This window comes from Lates calcarifer, unplaced genomic scaffold (assembly GCF_001640805.2).
Source record: "Lates calcarifer isolate ASB-BC8 unplaced genomic scaffold, TLL_Latcal_v3 _unitig_4112_quiver_405, whole genome shotgun sequence".
In the NCBI taxonomy this organism is placed as follows: Eukaryota; Metazoa; Chordata; class Actinopteri; family Centropomidae; genus Lates; species Lates calcarifer.
This window is the reverse complement of record NW_026116709.1, coordinates 461004-485079: the sequence shown is the minus strand read 5'-3', so window position 1 is coordinate 485079 and position 24076 is coordinate 461004. Positions and strand designations below refer to the sequence as shown.

Below are 24076 nucleotides of genomic sequence, written 5' to 3'. Positions count from 1 at the left end.
AGAATTAGTCTGTCTGGGTGAGGGCACATCCACTTGTGCAAAACATAAACTTTTACTTCTTTGTATTTGATTTTTTTTAATCATTACTTGTAAAATTTTCAAAATCTTGAAATTGAGAATTTAGCCCAGCTACATGAGCCACCTGTGCCAAAATCAAACTGGGTCCCTTGTCCACATGTATTGGAGCTGCCCTCTGAGAATACTGGAGTGAATGTCCATTTCACCAAGATGTTTAAGATCTCTGTCAAGCCACCACTGACAGTTCTATTTGGAATTGTTAAAGCAACTAATCCTTCATTATATAATTAACTATTCCTCTGTGATTACCAGAAGACAGAGCTTCCTCCAGTGGAAAGGTGAAACACTACTCACCTATACCCACTGAATAAGGGGTCTAATGCATTCTTAAAAGTTAGAGAAGGTAAGCTTGACTCTGAAAAATTGTACAAGGCTTTGTATAAAGCCCTCCAAGTTGATAAACAAAATATTGCGGAAATGTGTAGCAAAACTGATCCATCTTAGAAGTTATTCACAATAAGGGTGTATTTTGTCTTAATTTAAAAAAAAAAAAAAAATCTATTTTCCTAACAATATGTGTCAGTATCTGAGGTGAGGATGGGGTTGTGTTGTTATCGTTGTTGTCCTACTTTTTTTCTTTCCTGCACACAAACATCTGTGAGTGTTCATGTTATGTACAATGAAAGTCAATTGTCCAAGCAGTCACTGACTCCTGAAAAACATTGTTTAAGACCTGCCCTACCCACAAAATACAATTATTATATAAAGAAAAGTTTATTAAGATACGAAGACAAAACAAAAATCAATACATTACTAAATTACAAGCAGTACAGATCGCGTTAACGAGTTACGGTATTTCCCGCGTGGAGTGCGGGACGGCGGACGTGATGTGTTGTGTATGCTCTGTTACCTCCTGTCCGCTCTGCGGCTCTGCACACGCACCAAATATATATTACGTTGCTATTTATCAACTGAAGACCAGACCATGAAAATGTCATGGAAATTAAATGATAACCGTCAAACAAGGCTAGGAGCCAGGAGGTGGCATGTAGATGTGTTCAGGTGTTCGTATGATTAACAGCGAAATGGCGAAATATCGAAATTTGACTACGTCTGACCAAATGAGGTGGATCTGGTCGACCAGCTGGGAAGAGTACATTTAAGTATTTAACATGTCATTTTATATTATCAGTATACGGCGCTAACCTACCTGGATATTGTCACTTACACGTCTTTGGACCGGGACTCCAGGCATGAAGTCTGGGGCAGATTGGACAATTGATCTGTGAGTTATGATAACTTGTGTTGAATGGGGGCGCTATCGAGACGTTTTTATCACGTCTATTCACAATACCCATAAAACATGTAAACGTTTATTACGTCTGATGTATCTGCAAAGTTTGATGACATTCATTTACATGTAAATAATAATATAAAAAATAATAACAATAAATAGCGATTAGCCTAATTAAAGTCCTCGCATCCTTCGGTGATCGGGCACTAGCCTAGTTTATATATTACTAACAGAACCAGAGCAAAGAGTATAATGAGTGCAACTGTTGTCATGTGCAGCCTGAATGACTGAAGCAGCCAGGCTGTGTAATGCTAGTTGCTAACAGCTTGCCAGACAATGTTTTTTTGTATCGCAGGCGTTGCGTGATATTTTAAATATTTTTGAATATTCGATGTTTTCGAGGAACCATTTTCCTGTGGCGTAACGTACGTATGTACGCTGACACCACAACTGTCCCGGGAGGCGAGCGTAATAATAACGGCAGACCAGCGACAGGCCGCAAATGGAACCAGGGACCTCGCGTGAAAATCCGAGCGGTGCGGGATGCCCTAATCCGTCCGGTGAGCGGGAGGAAACCCCGGGGGAAGAGACGAAAGGCGGAGAGGGGAGCACCGTCATGTTGAAGCGGAGAGGAGTGGACACAGGACACCGAGGAGGAGGTGAAACCGCACTGGCAGGTTGATGGAGATGCTGAGAACCAGATTAAGACCGCAGAGGAAGAGGATGCCGCCAAATACGAGGAGGAATTGGACCCAAGAATTCAGGCATGTTTCAGATTGGTCATTATATATTAATTATATACTGTAGATGTAGATGGAGCATGTGTTATCGATTTAACACAAACCACCCACTTTGATATTAGTCCATACAGTATAATTAGCTCAAATATGAAAATCCACATGGTCCCAGTCTACTCCTTCACACACTGGTGACTAGGATAGGAAACGAGCCTATCTCTGTGCTGCAATGTCCCTAACACTTTAACATAGCTTTACTACCAGCCTTTCTGTTTGTATTGTGCTTTTATTATAAATCATCTTTCCTCTTGTGTTTACAGGAGGAGCTGGAGCATCTCAACCAGGCCAGTGATGAGATCAACAAGCTGGAGCTGCAGTTGGATGTGAGAAGGCTGCTTATGTCGCTGTCAGTGTTTGTGCACTGACTGTTCACTTTTGGTCTTGCTATCATAACCTCAGCTGTCACACACTGTCAGGGCAGGGCTCTTGTACATGATGTTTTGTCATGTGTGTGCTGTCCCCAGGATGCCAGGTCCAGCTACAGGAGGATTCTAACTGATTCTGCCAGGAAGCTCAATGCTCAGGGCTCCCAGCTTGGTGCCTGCATTGAGAAAGCAAGGCCCTATTATGAAGCTCGCAGACTCGCCAAAGAGGTGAGTCTGCAGTGCATGTGCATGAAGATATATCAACTGGGAGTTTATTAGTTCTACTTAGTGTAGACTAGTGCAGTTTATATAGTCCTGCAGTAAATCTGAGCTTCACAATTCTAATATCCAGCTTTTGTTTGAGCTGTTACAGAAAGGTGTTGATTTAACGCAACACTCATGGTGGGGGCTGTAGTTTGTGCTGCTTTTGAATTGTATTGAGTTATACTGACATTTAGTCCACCCTCATTATAAATGAGGTAGAGGAAATATTAGAAACAGGCAGAACCTGGCATGGAGTAACAGGGAGTGTCTTGTATTGGATGATGCTGTTGGGCAATGTCCTCAGCAGTGTTCATTTTGTGAATGAAAAATGATGCAAAGTATTTGTTGATTACTTTTTTTCACTATAAAAACAAGACTAAGAGTAAATAAAAAGTAACCTTTGAGAATGGGGACTATGATGTCATACATTTACATTAACATTTTGCATCTCTGAATCACATACACTTTGACTTCTGATTAGCAAAACAGGCATCCTTCACCAGCCAATGATAGCTCTTCCTCTTACATCCAGTATCGTCCTCTGTCTGTCATATTATCTAACACTCTTGAAAGAAACACATTTATGGACCCAATTCATCTGCAGCCTACTGGGACAGGAGACAGCAAAAAAAGAAAAAGAAAGAGAAAAAAAGAAAACTGTTCAGATAACCAACAGTCATTACTGCATTATTGAGCATTATTAAGTACTCTGTACTCATGGATCAGAGCACATCCATCTTCAAACTTGGCCATTTTGATCTCGACTACACACCTGTAAAGCTTTGTGACTGCATCTTTCACAGTTGTGACACTAATCCATCCACAACAGACAGATAGAAAGACAGAGAGACAGATAAGGTTCAGTCAAAAAAAAGTCAATTTTTTTTTCAATGCTGATGGTCTCCCTTTACATCTGTCTGTGGTTTATACAAATATTTACCCAGTGAAAAGTATTAACAAGAGCCTGTGAGTGAATCTCACAGAGTTTAATTATTTTAAAATCGTTTCCTGAAAAGTAACAGTTTCAGACATAACCATTGTAATGAAAAGAAAAATGTATTCCAGGGGCCCATTACCACCTCAATCCACCACTTAGTATAACACAGTACAATTCAGCAGTAGCACAGAAAGTGTCACTAGGTCTCCAAAATGGCCCATATTCATTTTGTATATAGATCCTGAAGCTTAAAAAGAAAAGTCTGACATCCACATGGTCAACAGTTTCCGCAGAGTGATGATAGTTATCTGGAGAGAACTTTTACTGGTTGTAATATTTTACAGGATACATTATGATACACACTGCTACCATCCACTGTTGAACATCCAGTATGCATTGCTGGACTCTTTATCTGTGGAGAGAAAATGTCATCATCAGTGACAAATGTATGTTTCATGATACACAAATAAAAAAAGTGTATATGTTAGTTGCATTTGTCCTCCTGTTGTCAATAAATTGAAACTATAATAAATGTTCCTAAATTCCAAATGTAAGGACAAAGTGAGTGTGTGTCCAGGCTGTGATAGGAAAAAGGACAAAAGTTTTCCACCATCACCTATATATATATATATATATATGTGTGTGTGTGTGTGTGTGTGTGTGTGTGTGTGTGTGTATATATATGTGTGTGTGTGTGTGTGTGTGTGTATATATATATATATATATATATATATATATATATATATATATATAAACAAGGATGATATACGCAGTTTATTCAAGTTGGTTAACATTGTCAAAACAACACAGATTTACTGGATAAATGTAATAAACAAGTAATGGTAATCCATATGTTGTCTCTTTCATGTCATTGGATGATAGCTGAGATCGAATGATTCTGTAATGAAACCTAATTGATAACGTAAAACTTTTAACCCTCTAAGGAATGGGGCATGAATGGCAGTCATGTTTAATCAACATGCGTAGGAGTAATTTGAAACTGTAATTGGACTAATGCAAATTGTGTGGAGACAGAGCAGAGGTCTAATTGAAAGCAATAAAGCAAATAATAGATTATTAATGTGAACTGTTAAGCCTTGTCATTTGTGGTTATAAAAATGCAAATTAGAAAATGAACAAAATGTCATTAGTATTACATCAGTGGTGTTCATATACAGCCTTTGCACTTTTATCACTCAAGCCGCACGTTTGACAAGCTTATCATGTAAAGACTACACATAATAAAAAAAGCCATCATCACAAACAGTGATGCAGTCATTAATCTTTCACCAGCGACCTTCCATTTTTTTGGTATCCTTCTCCATCTAGCTGGGCCTTCCTGCTGCTCTCTCATGCAGAGATGTCAACCAAACCTTCCCGTGTGATCAAAGTAACCTTGACTTTAGTATCTTTCTCACAAACTATCACGTATGCACTTTCCTCCAGGCTTTGACACATCGCACTGAGCTTCCAGTCTGCAATGACTTTGTTCTGTAATCTGAATAAATCCCAGTGACATTGAGGTTTTATTTTTAGGGAGAACTAAAGCACATACATATAGGTATGGCGACTAACAGCCTTAGAATGAGATTATGTAACTTTTGAAAGATGAACTTGCCCTCACAAATAAAAAAATTGAATTCATTGCAGTCATTTTTCAATTCAGCACACTCAGGGGTTTTGCTGATAAATGTCAGCAAGCAAATACCAAACTGTTAGATTTAACTGCCATTTAATACTGTTGAAATTAAATACTTTTGCTGCATTGAAATTATTTACTTTGAAAGCCATCTCTCTGAATATGTGTGGTTTTAATCACTCCTCATTTTTCACAAATTTAGATAGAAAATTAGTCTGTGTAGTTAGTGTTTTCAGGGAACTATATTGAAGTTGCAAATTCCAATATAAAAATTCAACTCAGGTCAAAAAGAACCAAAATTCAAGATTCAAACATGAACATCAAGATGTTCACATTTAATTTATCATTGAAAACATAACAAATACACAGGGGGAAGATACAGGGAATAAATGTGAAAAAATGCCCTTTTTTAAAAAAATAAATAAAACCATTTGTAATGTAGTACAGATAGTGTAGTTCGTTCTTATATTAAAATAGATGCACTCCCAGTTTTGGATATGTAGCTTTTGCTCTTACATGGTTTGAATGGACTTATTGTAAGTGGTTTTGGACAACAGTGTTGTAACAGCAAAACTATACCCAAAATAAAGAGTTTTCCAATTTGTCACGGTTGTCATAGATAGAAAAACAGTACTGTTTGATTATGGAGATGACAGTGCATATTTCCAGACAATCTGTCATGAAAGACATTCATAGTGTTGACCTGTGTGTTATCACCACAGTGTACCATCCTCTGATGGCTGCTTCCAGCAGGATAATGCTCCATGTCACAAAGCTCAAATCATCTCAAACTGATTTATTCAATATCACAATGAGTTCACAGTCACCAGGCTCCAACCTAGTACTAGTAAGTTGAAACTAATGAAGTGTATTGTATATTGCCAGAAAGTTTTAGACACAGACAACATCTTATCTGTATATCTGGCTCCAATTAGGTGGCTTGTCTCTTGTGACATGCCAAATTGCAGTTAAAGAATTTGGTTCTACTGGCAGTCCATAAATATCTGAGTTTTGACAATGGAGCTTCAAAAAATGGATAATTAATCAAGAGAGGCACCAGGCAATCTGCACCAGGCAACCATGGACTCTATACTTACCAAGTACTTTGGTAAGAATACCATACTAATACTTTTCTGCTCACCACAGTTGTAAAGGGTGGTTATCTGAGTTACTGCAGTTTTTCTGTCAGCTCCAACCAGTCTGGCCATTCCCCTCTGACCCCCCTTATCAACAAGACCTTTCTGTCCAACATAACTTCCACTCACTGGAGTTTTTGGTTGGTTTGTTTTTTCGCGCCGTCCTGAGTAAACTCTAAAGACCATAAAAATCCCAGGGGATCAGCAGTTTCAGAAATACTCAAACCAGCCCATCTGACGCCAACAATCATGCCACAGTGAAACTCACATTTTTCTCCATTCTCATGTTTGATTTGAACATTAATTGAAGCTCCTGACCTATCTATGTGATTTTATGCATTGCACCGCTGCCACATGATTGGTTGATTTAACAATTGCATGAATAAAATTCTGAGTGAGTGTACATTAGGATACATTTCATAAAGTTTAAAGAAATGCAATGGGATGTCTGTAAGTGCATCATGACCTGTCTACAGTAATCAGTAATGTAAATGGTAAATCTGAAAGGGTGTTTCCAAATTTTGGCGTTTTTATACATTTTTGTAAATTTTGATGTCTTTGGAAGATTCTATAAGTCATCAAACTGTATAGCTACTCTGATACTGAAAGGATCAGCTACACTCTGTTTCCAGCTTGCACTGTTTTATTGTTACAGTAGATTTGATGATTGGTTAGATTGTGTTTTAGCTGCTGCTGTTTGTTCCCTCAGGCCCAACAGGAGACCCAGAAGGCAGCTCTGAGATATGAGAGGGCTGTATCCATGCACACTGCTGCCAGAGAGATGGTGTATGTGGCAGAACAGGGCCTCTTGGCTGACAGGAACACCATGGACCCAACCTGGCAGGAGATGCTTAATCATGCCACCGCCAAGGTACACAACCTGGCTTCTCCCTGATCCTGGAGTCTTGGTAGATTCTATACACAGAAAATCAGGGGTGTCTGGCTGGTAAGGAGGCCAGCGAGTGTGAATTTCATATGTGGGTTCCCCTAAATAGAGAGAAAGTATTTTGCAACTAGTTTGACTCATTAGCTGTGATTGCCAGTATCTTTGAGCCAAAGCCAGCTCATAAGAGCCAAAGCCAGCTCTTATACAGGCTAAGACCTAATGGGTGGGATGGTTACTGCATAATTGCATACCATGCAAGTCTAAGTGAAACAGGAACTTATGGGTTGTCTTTCGATGGAATGCCTTATAACATTGCACAACAGTATTTCACAATGTTAACTGACTTTGTCTGTACAGGGATGGTACATTTTTTTGAAATTGTATGACACTGTTTTTTAGCAGCTTATAATTTATAATGTTTCCCATTAGCCAAAGACCTTTACTGGCTATAGACCTCAGCTTGACAACACAGGCAAGTCAAGTGACTGCAGTTCATAGAGAAATGGCAAATAACAAGTAGGACAGAGAATGTTGAGTAGCATTGATGGTTTTTAGACAGCTGACATGGTGATGTATTTGGTGCACTGCCATGCTTGAAAATGTCATGGGAGCTGTAGTCTATTGAATGCTTATGAATTAATCATTGTCTAACTTAACTTTTAACTTTTTTGGAATTTTGGAATTTGTGTCCACTCAGTCTGTATTTTTCATCTTGCTCCAAAGTGTAATCTGAAAACACCCTGAAAGTGCCTTAATTGTGATCACTCATTTTAAATGTCAGTGGAGCCGAATACACAGCACAGCAGTGGATTTGTGTTCATGTAGCTTGCGTCAAACAAGATCTCTGCGCAGTCCTAGAGTTATTGTTAGTCAGGTTAGCAGACAGCATGTATGTTACATTGCATTGCATTGTTGTATTGTTACATATTCTTTCTGTTGTCTGACAACAGAAACAGAAAAACACATAAGTTTGAGTTGACTTGTCTGCATACAAATGGAAAATAATAACAGAACTAGGACTGAATCCTGAGGCGCTCCTTGAGTGAAGCGCCTTGAGTCACCTGTAAATGTGCTGGACTTTGCTAAGAAGCTAATTTTCATCTGTAGTCATTGGGCGAGTTATGGTTATGTAGTTACACCTGCTGGGGGGTAACTATGGGGCACACAGCACCCCACCCTTGACCTAAAATCAGCCACAGAAAACCATAAGAACAACCAAATCTATGGGATTTATTAACATAAAGACAAAACAAAACAACCAAGACTAAATCAAGACTACAAGAGACACAAAGTCAAAACACAACAAACAACAACAACTGAGAAGACAGGAGAGAAAACGGGATAAACAACAACAACCAAGTTGCTGTAAATAGTGCAATATTACAAGGGAAACAAGCTGTAGAGAGAAAGAGAGACAGAGGCACCCTAACCCCTACCTGCCTAATAAGATGGCTAACTAGCCTAGCTAGTCTTCAGTGGTGTTCCAGAAGACTTCCAGAAGTCAACTGCCACACTCAACAGACAACATACCCACACCCAGGTTTACCACCAAAAATAAAAACGTGTGTAAAGTAGTGTCTGGTGTGGGCTGAACAGTGCTTCAGCAAGTAACACAAAACACTGAAATACAATACAGAAAAATACAAAACATTGTATATATGTCGGAGAGTAAGGAAATAAAAACAATAAAAGTCAAGGCAGCACCAAGGATGAAGTGATATTACTCATGATTGCATGTTTGGTTTACTTCAAGCCACAATTTAAGTTCATGTTTAAAGATTAAATAGTTAGTGCACTCTCTTAACTCAGCAGGGAGATGGTTCCAGTAGTGGTTTGCTCTGACTGAGAAGAGTGTTTGCCCAGACTTGGTGCATCTGTATTGTACAGTACAGTCCCCTCTAGTAGCTGTTTTTGTAGCCCTGCTGCTACTGTCCCTCTGCTGTATGAACTGGCTCAGTGGGGGAGGGGCAAGTCCATGTATGATCTTAAAAATAAGGAAAGCATCTGCAAAATGTTTAAAACTATCAAAGTGAAATAAATGGTACTTAAATGGTACAAATATTGTATGAGACTGTTTGTAAAGGGACTGAATTGGTTTTAGGGTTGTAGTGTTTGTTTGTGACCATCTAGTGAAACAGTATGCTATATGAGAAAAGATCAAAGCATGTATGAAAAGCGTGGCTGCCTCTGGTGTTAGATATGGTCTAATATGCCTAAAATTTGCTAAGCTGAATTTGATAGTACTGGCTACCCTTTTTACATTTTTGAATAACAAATGTGAATCTAGGCCAATTCAAAAGTATTTGAAATTAGACAACACCTTGAGCTGTTCTCCTCTAACCAAAACATCAGATTGGACAGTTGCAGAGGTTTTGTATGAGAAAACGTACAGTTTTGTTTACATTCAAGTGTAAACGTGAATTACTTAACCAGTCAGATACATGGACAATGACTAATTTGTTTGCAGTTTGTTGTTTGTTCTCAGCATGAACATAGATAACTGTGTCATACGCATACATTTGTAGGAGTATATTGTAGTTTACTGTGTCAAAAGCCTTTAAATCTAGAAAAACTACAAAATCTAGTTTTGACTTAATATTCTTCAGAAGGAAGAAGTTGTTGCTGTTTCTGTTGAGTGAGTGGAACAAAAACCATATTGCATTGGATGCAGTGGCACGTGGCTTGCACTCAGATAAGTGTTCAGCTGCGTTGCTATCCATCTCTCAGCCCCCTCGGACACTATAGGTGAAATATTGATGGGTCTGTAGTTTTTCACTGTTGTTTGGTCATCAGACTTGAAAATGGGTGTCACAATAGCTGACTTCCACGTGCTCAGAAAGATTCCTTGCTTAACTGACAAGTGAGCAATAGGGCAGATCAGGACATCCTTATGGGATTTCAGAAATGTGGTCTCCAAGCCATATGCATCCTTCGCTTTTGAGTCTCTCAAAGAGCTAATGATGTTAACCACTGCTGATTTAAATATTTCTGTTAATCTAAAAACTGGCTTAGCATCATTGATAGGGGTGCAAGCTATGTAACTGGAAGGGAAGTTTTTGGCCAACTCTTGCTATCATATTGTGATCTTGGGTTAATATTCCATTTACTTTAAGGTCGCGTCCATTTGTTCTCTGGTCATTATTTCTTCGAATTAATTTAGTAAGATTTTTCCAGATCAGTTTCCCATTTCCCTTTGCCTCATCAACTATTCTAATAAAAAAAACTCAGCTTTAGCTTTCCTTATGTTCCTTACTACCTTATTTCGAAGGGATGTAAAGACATGTGTTTCATTACCTGAGACCTGACTGAAGTGCTCTTTAAGTGCGAAGTCTCACACTTTCATTTGTAGCCAGAGGGCCTCATTGAGCCATGGTAAAGTGTTTCTTTGTCTGGGTCTGTATTGCACCCTCCCTGCGAATGAGGACATTATTAATAGTTGTCAGAAATGTATTACTACTGTCTTTGATGTCTTCACAGGATAGGAAATTGGACCAGTTTGTTTTAGAGCAATTTCAAACTTATTCATTTAATTTTTTTGGAATTCTCTGGTGGTACTGTTTTGTTCTAATATTATTTTTAAACCGTTTCTTGGTGAGTTTTCCCACCAATAATGTGATATTGTGGTCAGACAGTCCAGTTAGCAGGTTATATGACTTTGTTATTCTCTCAGGTCTGTTCATAAATATCAGGTCAATTTGTGTCACCATCAACAGGTGAATCAGATCAGAATCTCCTCTCTAATTTATTTTCCCAGTTTATATAGAAATCACCCACAAGTTCTTTTTTAGCATCACAGCCTTTAACCCATAAGAGCCCAGACCCATTTCTTCTTTTAGAAAAACAATCAATTATCAATTATGGGGGATGTAAAACAGACTAAATGGATGAGACGTAAACAACGTTTTATTTTTTAAATAATTTTTTTATTTTCTTGGGGACTTCATGAGTTAAAAGTCAATTATGAGGAACTTTTGACAACATTTAAAGAGTTGGTGGCACCTGTGTCACTGTGGGCTCTTATGGGTTAAGAATGTTGTTTAAGTGTTGATAAAACAAACTGTTGGATGATGGTGGTCGATATAAGAAGATGATAATGAAAGACTTTTCTGGAGACAGCGAAACATTCAGCCCAATAAATTTTAAGTCTGTTTCAATTGACCATTCAATACGGCTGCACTTAATTGTCTCTTTAACACAGATGAACAATCCTGTATCTATATCCCTCCTAAACACATTATTAGTTAGATATCACCAGCCAACAAGAGGATTGTTATCATATAGAGAATTACTCGGTATGGTCAGCTTGATTTTTCTCTCCCTCTGAAAGTTATCCGGGTCATTGCTGGAGTAGCTTGACCCTTGTTTAGGAGAATAGCATAGGCTGCTTGTTGGTTCCATATGTTAAGAGTGGCAATGTTACAGTATTGATGACATTAGTGGTCTGCTTGATTTGGGTGGCAGGCGTGCACAGATAGAAATAATCCGAACACATAACTTAAACATTCTTTAAGCAGCATCATAAGCAAACTGCCATTGCAATACATTTTAGCTTTGTGTGTATGTTTGAAAACCAGGTTTTTGGAAAAAGATCAGCAGATTTGGCGAGGTCGTTTGCATGTGCTCCAGCAGCACCTACCTGGCTGTGGGTCTGCACCATCATCTTGCTCACAGGGCTTGATTAAAAAAATACACTTTCCCATCAATTGTGATTTGTATTTGAATGACCCAGTCTCAATTCTTAAAATCTCAACATTTATCTTTGCATTTGCATCTTTTCTCAGTTAGCATGTTCATCTGTGCTAAGTGGTTACTTCTTGCTAATGGTTCAGTTAGGGCTGAGTGATGTGTAAAATGCCTACTTTTTGGGAAATTAGTTTTTACAAAATGTACAAAAAGGTTATTGTAAGTAAAAACGTAATGCAGTTGATGACTAGCTATATGAGGTACCTTGAGTCATGACAGTACGCAAACTGTCATGTAAATAATTGCATTCAATGTGGATCCGCCACAGTATACAGGACTGTGGTGAATCAGAAGGGTTAGCTGACATTGGCTATCTCGTAGTGGAAATAGAGGTTGCGTCTACTATACAGACTGAAAAAAGAATGCTCATCAATCTGAGCTCTGTTTGTGTTTGCTAAAGAGATATGATCTCTGTCTAGGAGATGTTAGGCCGTGGAAGTCGAGAGAACAGTGTGAAAAGTGAATTCTATTTTTTTCAGTCTGTTGCACCAGCTGTCTCCAGATCAGGCTAATGTCTTGTCAACACACACAAACAGTGTAGATAAAATAGTGAGCAGATTTTCAGTTTCTGTCTTGTCTTTGCTCAACTTGATTCATTACAGGGGATATCTGTACTTATCTGAACTAAGCATGTGTTTTTTTTTTTACTTCAGAATGATGCTGCTCTTGTAAATGGTTCAGGCTTTTTTTTATTGCCGTTACTCAACTGTTCTGCACATGTAGACCTAAAAAAACACAGGTATATCACAGATGTATTTTTTGTCATTGTTGATGCATTTTCCTTGTCATTTGCTAAGGAAGATGAATCCTTGGTCCACAGTTTTATAACTGTCACCTAAGGTCATTCTTGGCCTGTTACTCAATTTGAAAGGATTTTCTTTGGAATTTCTTGGTGGTTCCAAACTTTTTTTTATTTTATAATTATTGAGGCCACTGTGCTCCTGGGAATTTGATTTGATACTCTTGCCCTGATCCATGCCTCACCACAATTGTATTGTAAACAGAGATCTGCAAGGAATTCCTTGGATTCCTTCTTCTGATTTGTCTGCACATTCATGCCGCCAATCTCAGCAATTCAGGTAAACTGAACTCATTGTCTTGTTCATGAAACCAGTTTGAGGCAACTTTTGCTCTGTGACATTGGGCATTATCATGTTGGAAGTATTTATTAGAAGATGGTCAGTTGTGGCCAAAAAGTGATGCTGATGGTAAGTAACAATACTCGGACTGTGGCACTGAAACAGTGATTCATTGGTATCAAGGGCTGTACTTCAGCAGAAAAGCTTCGTCATACCAGAAAACATTTTTCTAGTCTTCAGCTATCCAGTTGGTGAGCCTACACCCAGTAGTGATCATCAGAGTGAATAAATTTGCAAAATGTGGTTAGAATTCTAAAATTCAGTTTTTGTCATTATGTGGTATTGATTGTAGATTGAAAAGGGGGAAAAATGTTTTTTTTATTTTATTTTAGCATGAGGCTGCAAAATTACTAAGTGTGTATATGTATGCACTTACAGACGTGTGTGTGTGTGTGTGTGTGTGTGTGTGTGTAGGCATATATTAGGACATTGGTCTTTGCAAATGAAATGAATGTACATGTTTATTTGCATATAGAGCGTAGAAGTGAGGTCTGATCACAACTGGACACTTGAGACTCATATGGAGACACAGTCAAATGCCAGTTGTGAAATGACGTACTTAGAGCTGTCCACTTAATTGTGAATTAAGTTTAGGTTAGAGTAAGATTATAGTAAGAGAGAGTAAGGGACAAGAATATGCATTATGTCCTCACAGCTAAGGTACGACGTGTGTGTATGTGTGTGTAAGAGAGAGACTGGGAGAGTTGATGGGTGTGTACCCACGGGATGGAGTGAGAATGTGTGTGTGAGAGTGAACAGACAAAGGATTATGAGCCTGAGGCAGGAGGCTTAAGATTCCAACCAAGTCTCTAAACTAATCTTTTTATACTTGCTCATTCCAAATACTGAGATTCTGAGAGACACTGAGAGAGTCAGCATGCAACGTATATCTGAGCTGAAACAAAACTTAACAATGAGAAAAGAATCTCAGTCTGAGAGCAGAGTAATACTTAAGACTAAAATGAGTTCACAGTAAAAAAAAAAAACTAAGCATTGCAATTCAGTCGTTGGATAGACTGGTGATCTGGACAGATCACCAGTCTATCTCAGGCCAACATATATGCAGACAAACAACCATTACACTCACATTCACACCTACATGCAATTTAGAGTCAGCAGTTAACCTGCATGTCTTTGGACAGTGGGAGGAAGCTGGAGAACCTGGAGAGAACTCACGCAGGCACAGGGAGAACATGCAAACTCCACACAGGAAAGACCCAGGCAAACTAGAACCCGAACCCAGAACCTTCTTGCTGTGAGGTGACAGTGCTAACCATTGCACCACTGTGCCACCTTGTCAGCAGGAAGTCAGATGGGAAACATCTCATCCTAAGAGGAGTGTAGTCCAGAAAAGGGGCAAGAAGGTTTATAAGCGTATGCCGGAAAAACCACCTCTGGCCTGCATTCTGAATCCAGACCCTTCCCATGTCGGATTTGTGCTTTGTACTCTCTATTGTCCAAAAAAATACAAGTGTGATGCACAAGTAGAGTTCTGTTCATCAGTGTTTTTGTTGTGGTTTCTATAAATCTATAAACACAAACCTCCAGAGGACCATTGCTCACCAGTCGCATTCCACGGATAGTTAACATGGGCTTAAACCAAGGGTGGCTGTTTTTATTCAGACCCCTCCCAAAACAGCCATTATGCTAAAAATCTGCTGTGCATCATGATTGAGCACTTGATTTGAATGTTGGAAACTGGAGCATTGGCAGTATTGTAAAGTGCTGATTGGCAGTGTGATGGTGCAGTGGTTAGCACTGTTGCCTCACAGCAAGAAGGTTCTGGATGCGAACCTGCTGGCCAGCTGGGGCCTTTCTGTGTGGAGTCAGCATGTTCTTTGGTGTCTTGAAGAGATTCTCAGCTAAGTCACTCACAAGGATAAGCAGCCCATTGAATGAATATTCAGTATTCCACTGTAGCCACAGGGAAAGTTTTAGTAGCATGGATCCAAGCGGTCCAATCTCCTTTTCTCCCGGTATTACTCTTTAAAGGTTGTTGTGCAGTTAATGATTGATGGTGACTGGGAATGGTGCCTGCAGAGTTCAGCTACAGCTGTTGTTGTGATTCATTCTGTTCCTCAGGTCTGGACATTGATAAGATTTTATTGATACCAATGTCACTATCAATTCTTGTTCTTTGTTTGTCCTTTATCAATTCCCTCAATAATTCCTGATCAATGTTCTGTGTGGAAAAAACAAGGCTCCACAGGTTTAGCTACAGTGCAACTGTTGTAATTATCACTGAGTCACTGAGAGAATATATTCACAGCATTTGATTTCATTTAAAATTTGCTAAGCCTGCCTGCATGGTATTAATGTTATTATATCATAATTTACCCTCTGTAATTGACATGCTACTTGATTGGGAAGCAGTGGCAGTGCATTGTGTGTCAAATACAGCCCATGTTGCATTATACAAGTGTTTCAGCATATTGATGGTGTTTCCATTGATTTGAAATTACCATTTTACTGACATTACAACTAGCACCATCATTATCTCTCTTTGTGAAATGAAGTCAAATGTTTCCTACAGGTTGAAGATTTACCTGTGTTAGTGGGTGGCATGGCATGTGAGTGCTGTGTGACTGCAGAGACTCATGCAGTTTAGAGGGCAATAGTGTACTGCAGCTGACTTTCTGGTGCTACAATTTACAGATGTCCCGTAAATGCATCATATGCAGACTACTGTTAGACTCTACAATTTACAGATCACCAGTCACCAGCCATAAGCCTTGCATATTAAGCTACAGACTCCTGCTGAGACTATGTGTATTCGTACTGATGGGTTTCCGATCAACATCATCAGTGACATGAATATGCAGGCAGGGGGTAGAAAACAAAATGACTGAGTTTATGAGATAAACATGAAAAAGAGTGCTTAAAACTACACAAATTGCAAGAGTAATAGTTAAATAAAATGGTGAGCTACAATGTAGAAAACATGATGGACATATGGCATTTATTTTTGTTTCATGTATTGATTTAGGAAATGTAACAGTTTTATTATCACTCCACACAGATCTGATGTTTTCGTCTCCCACTTTTCCATCTCATCAGTGGAATGGAAGCTTTAGTGTTTAACCCTTTAACAACCACGGGGATCACCGGTGACACCGCAGCGCATGTGTATTTCAAATTACCATAACTCCTCGCTACTTCGTGCAATTTTAATCATTCAAACTGCCCCTGAAAGCTGTGAAACGGGGCTTTCTGATGCTATTACATGCATTACGGTAATGACTGAGTGCCATATGGGGAGAGGGACGAAACAAGCGGCAGCTGCAAGGGGGCATTTGTGTGACAGCGCGGGAGGAAAAAGTCAAACTTTTGGTGCGGTTTCTCTGGAGATTAGCGAGGTTTTAGAGGTATATTCTGTGTAAACAAATCCAAATCTTGTAAATAATAGTTTTAGTATTTTCCTAAAGTGATTTTATCGTGTTTTTGCAATTTCTGTGTGTTTTTGATCGAGTTCTTCACTGTTTTTGTCGCGTTTTGGCTAGTTTTTTTCTTGCTAGGTATTTTGCCGTGTTTTGCATTGTGATTTTTCAACATTTTGTGGACATTTCTGTCTTGGTAGTTTTGTAAATATAAGTGGAAATGTCAAGGAAGAGCACACGAAAGAAGACAAGTCTCCCCAGGAGACTTGTTGAGGAAGATGAACAGGAGGAGTCAGCCATGTCTTTAGGAGTGTTTAACGTTTGTGTCACGATGTATTTATTCCGTCTGTTTCCCATTCCATTTCGTCACATTTTTTTTGATATCTGAAGATTGTGTTTTCCGATTGTCTGTCTATACATCTCATCTCATTCTCATGAACATCATATCTTAGGGATGCCTTTGGGAAATATCTTGAAAATTTTGCACAAACATTCACTTGAACTCAAGGATGAGCGGATTAGAATTTGGTGCTCAAAGCTTAAAGTCACAGTGACTTCACAAATCATGTGTTTGACCATAACTCCAGAATTCATACACTAATTATGACAAAATTTCACACAAATGTATAATAGGATAAAATGATGAAGTGATGACATTTTCTATCCAAAAGGTCAAAGGTCGTTTTCACTGTGACATCATAATGTTCTGCAGAAACACTTATCTGGTCATTATTCACGGCCATATGGAACAGAAACAGAAGTTGGGACCATTTTTCACATTCGGTTGGATACTGAATCGGTGACACTAATCGTGGATGCGCACCTTAAAGCTGTGGTGAAGCTGTGCTACTGGGTTGAAGATGTGGGGTGAGGCATCCATGTTTTAGAATTTATAGCTTTGATTGTGATCAAAATCAGCTTTTTTGGCCAAGCATGTGAACACATACAACTGGAATCATACATGTCAATGAAGTCATAACTTTCAATTTCACCAAACATATACACTTAATGTATTAAGTATATACTTAATATTATTAAAATCCTTCAATTATTTTTACATATATTATAAGACTCTGGACAGACATGGCTGCAAACTTCAACTTGGGTGGATATCCATTTACTGGGACTGTTATGTTACAAACAGAAAAGGAGCCAAAATGCAGAACTCAGAATGATAAAGAAAGATTTATTACAGAAAAACAAAAACACTCGACAAAGGAGCAGGCAGGCAGGCTTCAAACAAAAGGTGGACTCAACTGAGAGTCAACAAACTAAGGATGCAGCCGAAGGAGCAGGCAGGCAGGCTTCCAACAAAAGGTGGACTCAGCCGTGAGTCAAAACTTCAGAAAAACAGATCTCCAGGGCGTGGCAGGCGAGCAAAGGTGAGGAACTGGGATCTGGTGAGGAGGAGAGACAAAGTTAGCCAGTTCAGGGAGAGAGTTTCAAAAAGGCTTGGAGTCATACGCTGGAATACCATGCAGGCAAACAGACGATCTGACGAAGACTGAAGTGAAGGACCCGGGTATAAATGCAGCAGAAGTCAGGTGAGGTAATGAACCAGACTTGAAGTCAGGAGTGCTTGATTGAGTGGAGGGAAACTTAGGTAGGAGGAGATAACCAGATGGCCACGCCCTGGAAACTAACACAGACAGGGGGAGACAAACAGGAGACGCAGGGAAGGGAAACACACTGACACAAGAGGGGAGAGAGGCATACTGCCAAATCCTAACAGGGACACTTGAATAGAATGAAGTTAATGTCATTAGTAACACCTGTGTTTTTCCTATCCTGACAAGTCAAAAAATCTGCCTTGGAAAATGTTTTGAATAAGTATCCACTTCAGTATTAGAGCCATGGTGGGGTATAGGCAGAAGATAATGTATGATTTATGTGATTATGGAGTGTTCCTGGTCTCAGTCATGTTTCTGTGTGTTGGTCAGGTGAATGAAGCGGAGGAGGAGCGCCTCCACAGTGAGCGGGAGCACCAGCGAGTCACACAGCTATGCCAGGATGCAGAGGCTCGAGTTCAGACCCTCCAGAAAGCCCTGAAGAAGGTCATCCTCAAGTCCAAACCGTACTTTGAACTCAAGGCTCAATTCAATCACATTCTGGAGGTGTGTTTTTATTAGATTTTTTAAGTTTATTTTTTTTCTTTTCTATTTATTTATTTATTTTTTGCCATACAACAAACACACGTGTTTATACAGCGATCCACAAGCAGATGATTAAAGCTTTTCTGACCCAGAGTGAGCAGAGACACAGGCTTCACATGGTTTCACAGCTTTCACAGACATACAGTATTTTACCTATGGCTAGCTTCAGCTGCTGTATTAATTCAGTCTGCAAAATAGATGTGTTGTAATGGATATGATTTACAGTATGTTCAGACACCAGGGGCTCTGAGGCACTACAAACTTACTAGTCAAAGCATTCAACTGTCAGTGACTTGACTTACAATTAAGGTTCAGTTGAGAGATTTAAACCAAATTAAAGAGCTGAGTGGGAAACACTGGGAGCAGATATTTGAGCTCTGGTAGATTTTGGAGAGTTTTCAGTATTGTTTACATGGTGTTAATAAGTTGTGTAGGTCTGTAACATCGTCAGCCCAATTGATGCAATCAACTAACACAGCTCATGTTTATTATTATTGTTTCCTGTCACCAGACTCTTCCTGATGATGGTTTTTAAGTCAAGTCGAAAGCTTGAGAACGGAATAATGCCTCTGTTATTTCTGGAGTAATCTCACTCTTAAACAGTATGTGGTGAATATTGGTGGATCTGTCATTTCTACGACTGCTGTTCTGCTCGTTAGGGAGACAAGTAAATTCTTAGACAGGAATCTAAAAGACCATTAATCTTATAGTGGCCACAAAGTCAAGTAATGTTGATTTAAAAATCACTTTGACATAGTTTTTGACCTTAAAAAGGGATGAATAATTGTGAATTTAGTTTGACATCAAGAGTGATAAATTGAATAATTTCTGATAATGTGATTTAAGACAAGTAAAAATGACTACTCTACTCCATTAGAGTCAACTGTACAGAGAAATGAATTGAATTGAATGTTTTACTGTGAGCCATACTAACTTGCTTTTAACTCTTTTTTTAGGAACATAAGGCTAAAGTAGTGCAGCTGGAGGAACAGGTGGCTAAAGTAAAAACACGTTACTCTGTGGCCTTGCGGAACCTGGAGCAGATCAGCGAGCAGATCCACGCACAGAGGGGGCGAATCAGGGCCACCAGGGGGCGTCCTGCAGTCTGTGGGGGGCGGAGCTCCCCTGTAGGTGCCGAGGCTGAGGTCAAAGCTGCCATTGGGATTCGTGTTAGTAGTTGCATGGCAGTTGGCGGGATAGAGACCGACTGGGCGGACGGCGAGAAAACTAGACTGTGGGTGGAGAGGCACAGAGAGAGTGGCTGGGGCCAGAGGGAGCGGCTGGAGGCAGAGCAGGCCAGCTCAGACTGCATGTCAGTCATCAGCCTGCAGACCATCGCCTCTGACCTGGAAAAGTGTGACTCTGTGGAGCACCTGGGTGACCTAAGTGATGCCGGGAGCGTGCTTGTTGAGGAGTGGGACCGCAACACGAAGCAGAATGAGAGGCCAGTCGACAGGGAGGTGGTGACCCAGGGGCCACAGCAGTCGGGGCCCACCAGGAGAAGGGAATGGTCAGAGAAGAGAAGCAGGAGAGCTTTGTCAAGCAGCACTACAGAAGTGTTAGTCTATGATAGTCAGCAGGAGGAGGAAGCTGATGAGCGATGATGAGTGAGGATCATAGAGAGTGTATGATGAGGGGGTCAGAGAGGAATTCAGAGGGGAGAGAGAAAGTCCCCTGGGACAGAGGTGGTAGACAAGCTGGTAGGAATGTGAAATGGAAGAGTTGACAATGAATGACACAGTCTGCACTGACACTGCAGTTAGGAATGGCAGGGAGGGTTGGCAGGTACATTGACTGCACCCTAATGAATCTCTGTGTGAAAACAATAAAGTGAGAGAGCAGTCCTGCAGAGAGCACTGACCTCTCCTCACACTTTGTAGCATCTGATCCAGGCTATTGCTCCACACACTGAAATGTCAATGAATGTACATGAAGCAAACAGCAGGCTGAGGAAAACTAATAGAGTAAAAACAGGCAATTTAGAAACAATACAAAGACATGCATGTATTTCATTCATGCATCTGGTTTTCCAGTGTCCGGACCATTTTTTAAAAAGTTGCTCCCTGCTTTGACATGGTGCCTGTATGTTTTTTTTTTTTTGCTTTAGGAGATGAGACAAATATGCTTGTTTAAAGGGTAAACCAAGTTTGTGATAACTGGATTTATTTTTGTCTGGCTGTTGTTTCTATCAGTTATAAGATTACATTAAACAAGTGTTGAAATATGAGAACACAGTAATATTGTTTATAAAAAGTTCAACATGGCAAGAAACATGCAGCCAGACAGGGTGTAAACAAGCCAACACTATCCAGATTAAACTAAACCACCTTGTTTGGTGGTCAAAGTGTAAGTGAGTTCAACTGAAATATCACTAATAATCCTACACAGTAAAACTGCGTGCATGTTGTGGTGTATATGGTAGGTCAAGTTAAGGCAGCAGTTGCCCTGTAAACTGTAATGGAGGTTTTTGCAAAAAACATTTGAGGTAATGATTTCCAGACCTGCAGAATACACCGATCAGCCACAACAGTAAAACCACTGACACATGAAATAAATAACATTGATCATCTCAGTTCAGTCCAGTGTTCTGCTGGGAAACCTTGGGTCCTAGGATTCATACAGATGTTATATGTGCCACCCACCTAAACATTGTTTTAGACCAAACACACATCCCCATGGCAACAACGCTCCCCAATGTCAGGGGCCTTCCCAGCAAGATAGTGCTCCCACTACACCACAAAAACTGCTCAAAAGTGTTTTAAGGAACACAACAAAGAGCCCAAGGTGTTGACCTGGCCTCCAGACTTCCCACATTCCAATCTGTGGGATGGTTGGATCCATGGAGGCCCCACCCACAGGGTGCCCTGGTGGGGCATGGACAAAATTTATAAGAGACACTACATTTTAAGCATCATCTTGTTGACCCCTAAATGATGAAATATAAAGTTTGAAAGGTACAGGCATTATCTTCAGTCACAATACAAGTATTTTTTTTATTTGAGATACTTTAGCTTAATATTACTATTCCGTTGCCTTATAAAGTGACTGTAGCCATATGACCTCAGCTTGCAGTTTATTAGGTACGCCTAGCTCAAACCAACGCTGTGTAATATAACAGTTCTGTAATAAATTCCCCTTAATGAAGGTTATGTTTATATTGAAACTGTTTTCAAGTTTTTGGATTGTGTTGTGTTACATGGACAAGTGTCTCTATTATTTTGTCCATACATCTCTCTGTATAATGCAGTACAGCTCAACAACTCCACAAACTACATCCTCCAAAAATCATCATACAGTAGAATCAACACCTTCATGCAGGTTGAATTTATTGTGGGACTTTTGCAGTAGACTGCTTTAGTTTTTGCAGGGTGTACCTAACAAACTTCCAACTGAGTATAAATATGTACTGATGAGATCATTAACTAACTGCAGTTTGATGGAAGTATTGATTAACCATCAGCAGTAGCTGTCACTAAAATGGACTTGGCCTTAAAATATACACAGAGCTTCTTTGTTGGCCTTAACTGATCTGGTTTTCTGATTTACTTAGAGCAAAACTGAAATAGTTTGCTCAGCTGAATATGTAACTGATAGACTCTGCAAGAGTCAAGCTTAATCCTAGATCTTTCCATGAAAACTCTATTTACTTATTGACTGTATGTATCAGCCCTGTGGTGGACTGGCAGCCTCTCCACGGTGTACCCCATCTGTCCCCCAGCATCAGCTGGGATCGGTTCCAGTGACCCTCACAGAATAAGCAGAATAGATAATAAATGGATGGATGGAAATGCTCCAACTATCAATTAAGACAAAAGATGGATGTCACATTATTAGTCTACAGACAGTCTACCTCAGCTGGAGAGAACTAATGGTCTGTGGTTTTCAGGAATATCTGAGGTTGATTGAAGCTGTGTGACTTCAAAGGTAGTGTTTGTCACTGATGATAGTTGATATTTTGTATGCATATGTCAGTCCCATGTTAAACAGGAAATGTTAAGAGTGTTTCTCAGAGAATATCAGAATATCAGTTTCATGTCTGAAATGGTTTCTGGACAGTCAGGCTACCTGTTTTTTTTTTCCCCCACAAAGCTGTACTGTGATTTCTTTGAAGTGGTTTTGCACTACCGCAGCATGTTTGCACTTGATTTCATTGTTAGAGCGTATTTAATGACTTCTTTCTAAACCATGGTAAACAACTGTAAAAAATGTTGTATTAACTGTTCAAAGTGAATGTCATATTTCAGGAGAAACATGTGTATGATACAGCTGAGCATCTTATTAAACATACAAACATTACTATATGGAGCTTCATTATTCAGAAATTACAGTATTTAAGTTGCTTTATTGTATTCAAATTTTGGGATGGTGGGTGTGGTGGATTCAGTTTTTAACAATTATGGGCCGTCACAGGAGGTACTGCTGGAAGTGGGACATGAACTCAACTGCGGCCAGCAGCTCTCTCCATGTAGCGCACCCTGTTCTATTCGGTTCTGGACAACTTGCAGCTTCCATAAGCCAGCACACACTCCCTGTCCTGTTGAACGTGTGAGAGGACGGCACTGATGCCAACATCGCTTGCATCTGCTTCAGGTTGGCTTGGTAGAGAATGGAAAACCTGGCCCAACCTCTCCAGCATCTCTGACACATCCCTGCCCAGCACAATAATGTCACTCAAGTAGACGGGACAGGTCTCCCACTGCATGCCATCCAAGACATGGTCCATCAGTAATTGGAATGTCGCCAGTGCATTGCACAGTTCGAACATCATGACATTCCACTCAAACAGTCCAGTCCTGGTGCAGGACTGGGGGTTAGTTCATCTTGCAAGTAGCCAGAGGTCCAGTGTGCTAAACCACTCGGCTGTAGAAAGGGTGTCCAGTGTGTCTTGGATGCGGGGCAATAGGTAAGCTGATGGTGCAGTCATTCAGAACCCTGTAGTCCATGCAGAGGCAATATGTTCCATCCTTTGTATACACCATCTTTATTGGTGACACCCAACTGCTATGGCTGCGACGGGCTAGTCCTGCCTTCAGGCACTGTTGTATCTGTTGGTCTGCATCATATTGTTTCTCCTGTACAAAAATCAAGCCTCGATGAGACAAAGGCATCTGCCATGGAAAGAAGACAGAATCTGAGTTATGTTGAGTAGGTGAAAAAAGGTGGCCTTGGTGATATATTTAATGTGCTGATCGAAGGAGAGAGCAGGATCCAATGTCACACCCAGATTCTTGGCTGTCATCCTTTGAGAAAACACACAGGATATCATTACTTGAGGCACACAAGACACAAACAAAATAATGAACTGGTGGCTAATTACTGCATACTGTA

General features: G+C 39.9%; 1 protein-coding gene across 1 annotated transcript; it reads left to right on the top strand.

Annotated features, from left to right (window-relative positions):
* The first annotated feature begins 231 nt into the window (after positions 1–231).
* Positions 232–23047, top strand: sh3bp5lb (SH3-binding domain protein 5-like, b). The gene is given in 8 exon segments (XM_051068317.1): positions 232–1949; positions 1951–2076; positions 2370–2432; positions 2574–2702; positions 7160–7321; positions 18536–18709; positions 19705–20233; positions 20236–23047. Coding segments are annotated over 8 exon segments (1401 nt in total). The 5' UTR covers positions 232–1814; the 3' UTR covers positions 20319–23047.
* Positions 23048–24076: the final 1029 nt, after the last annotated feature.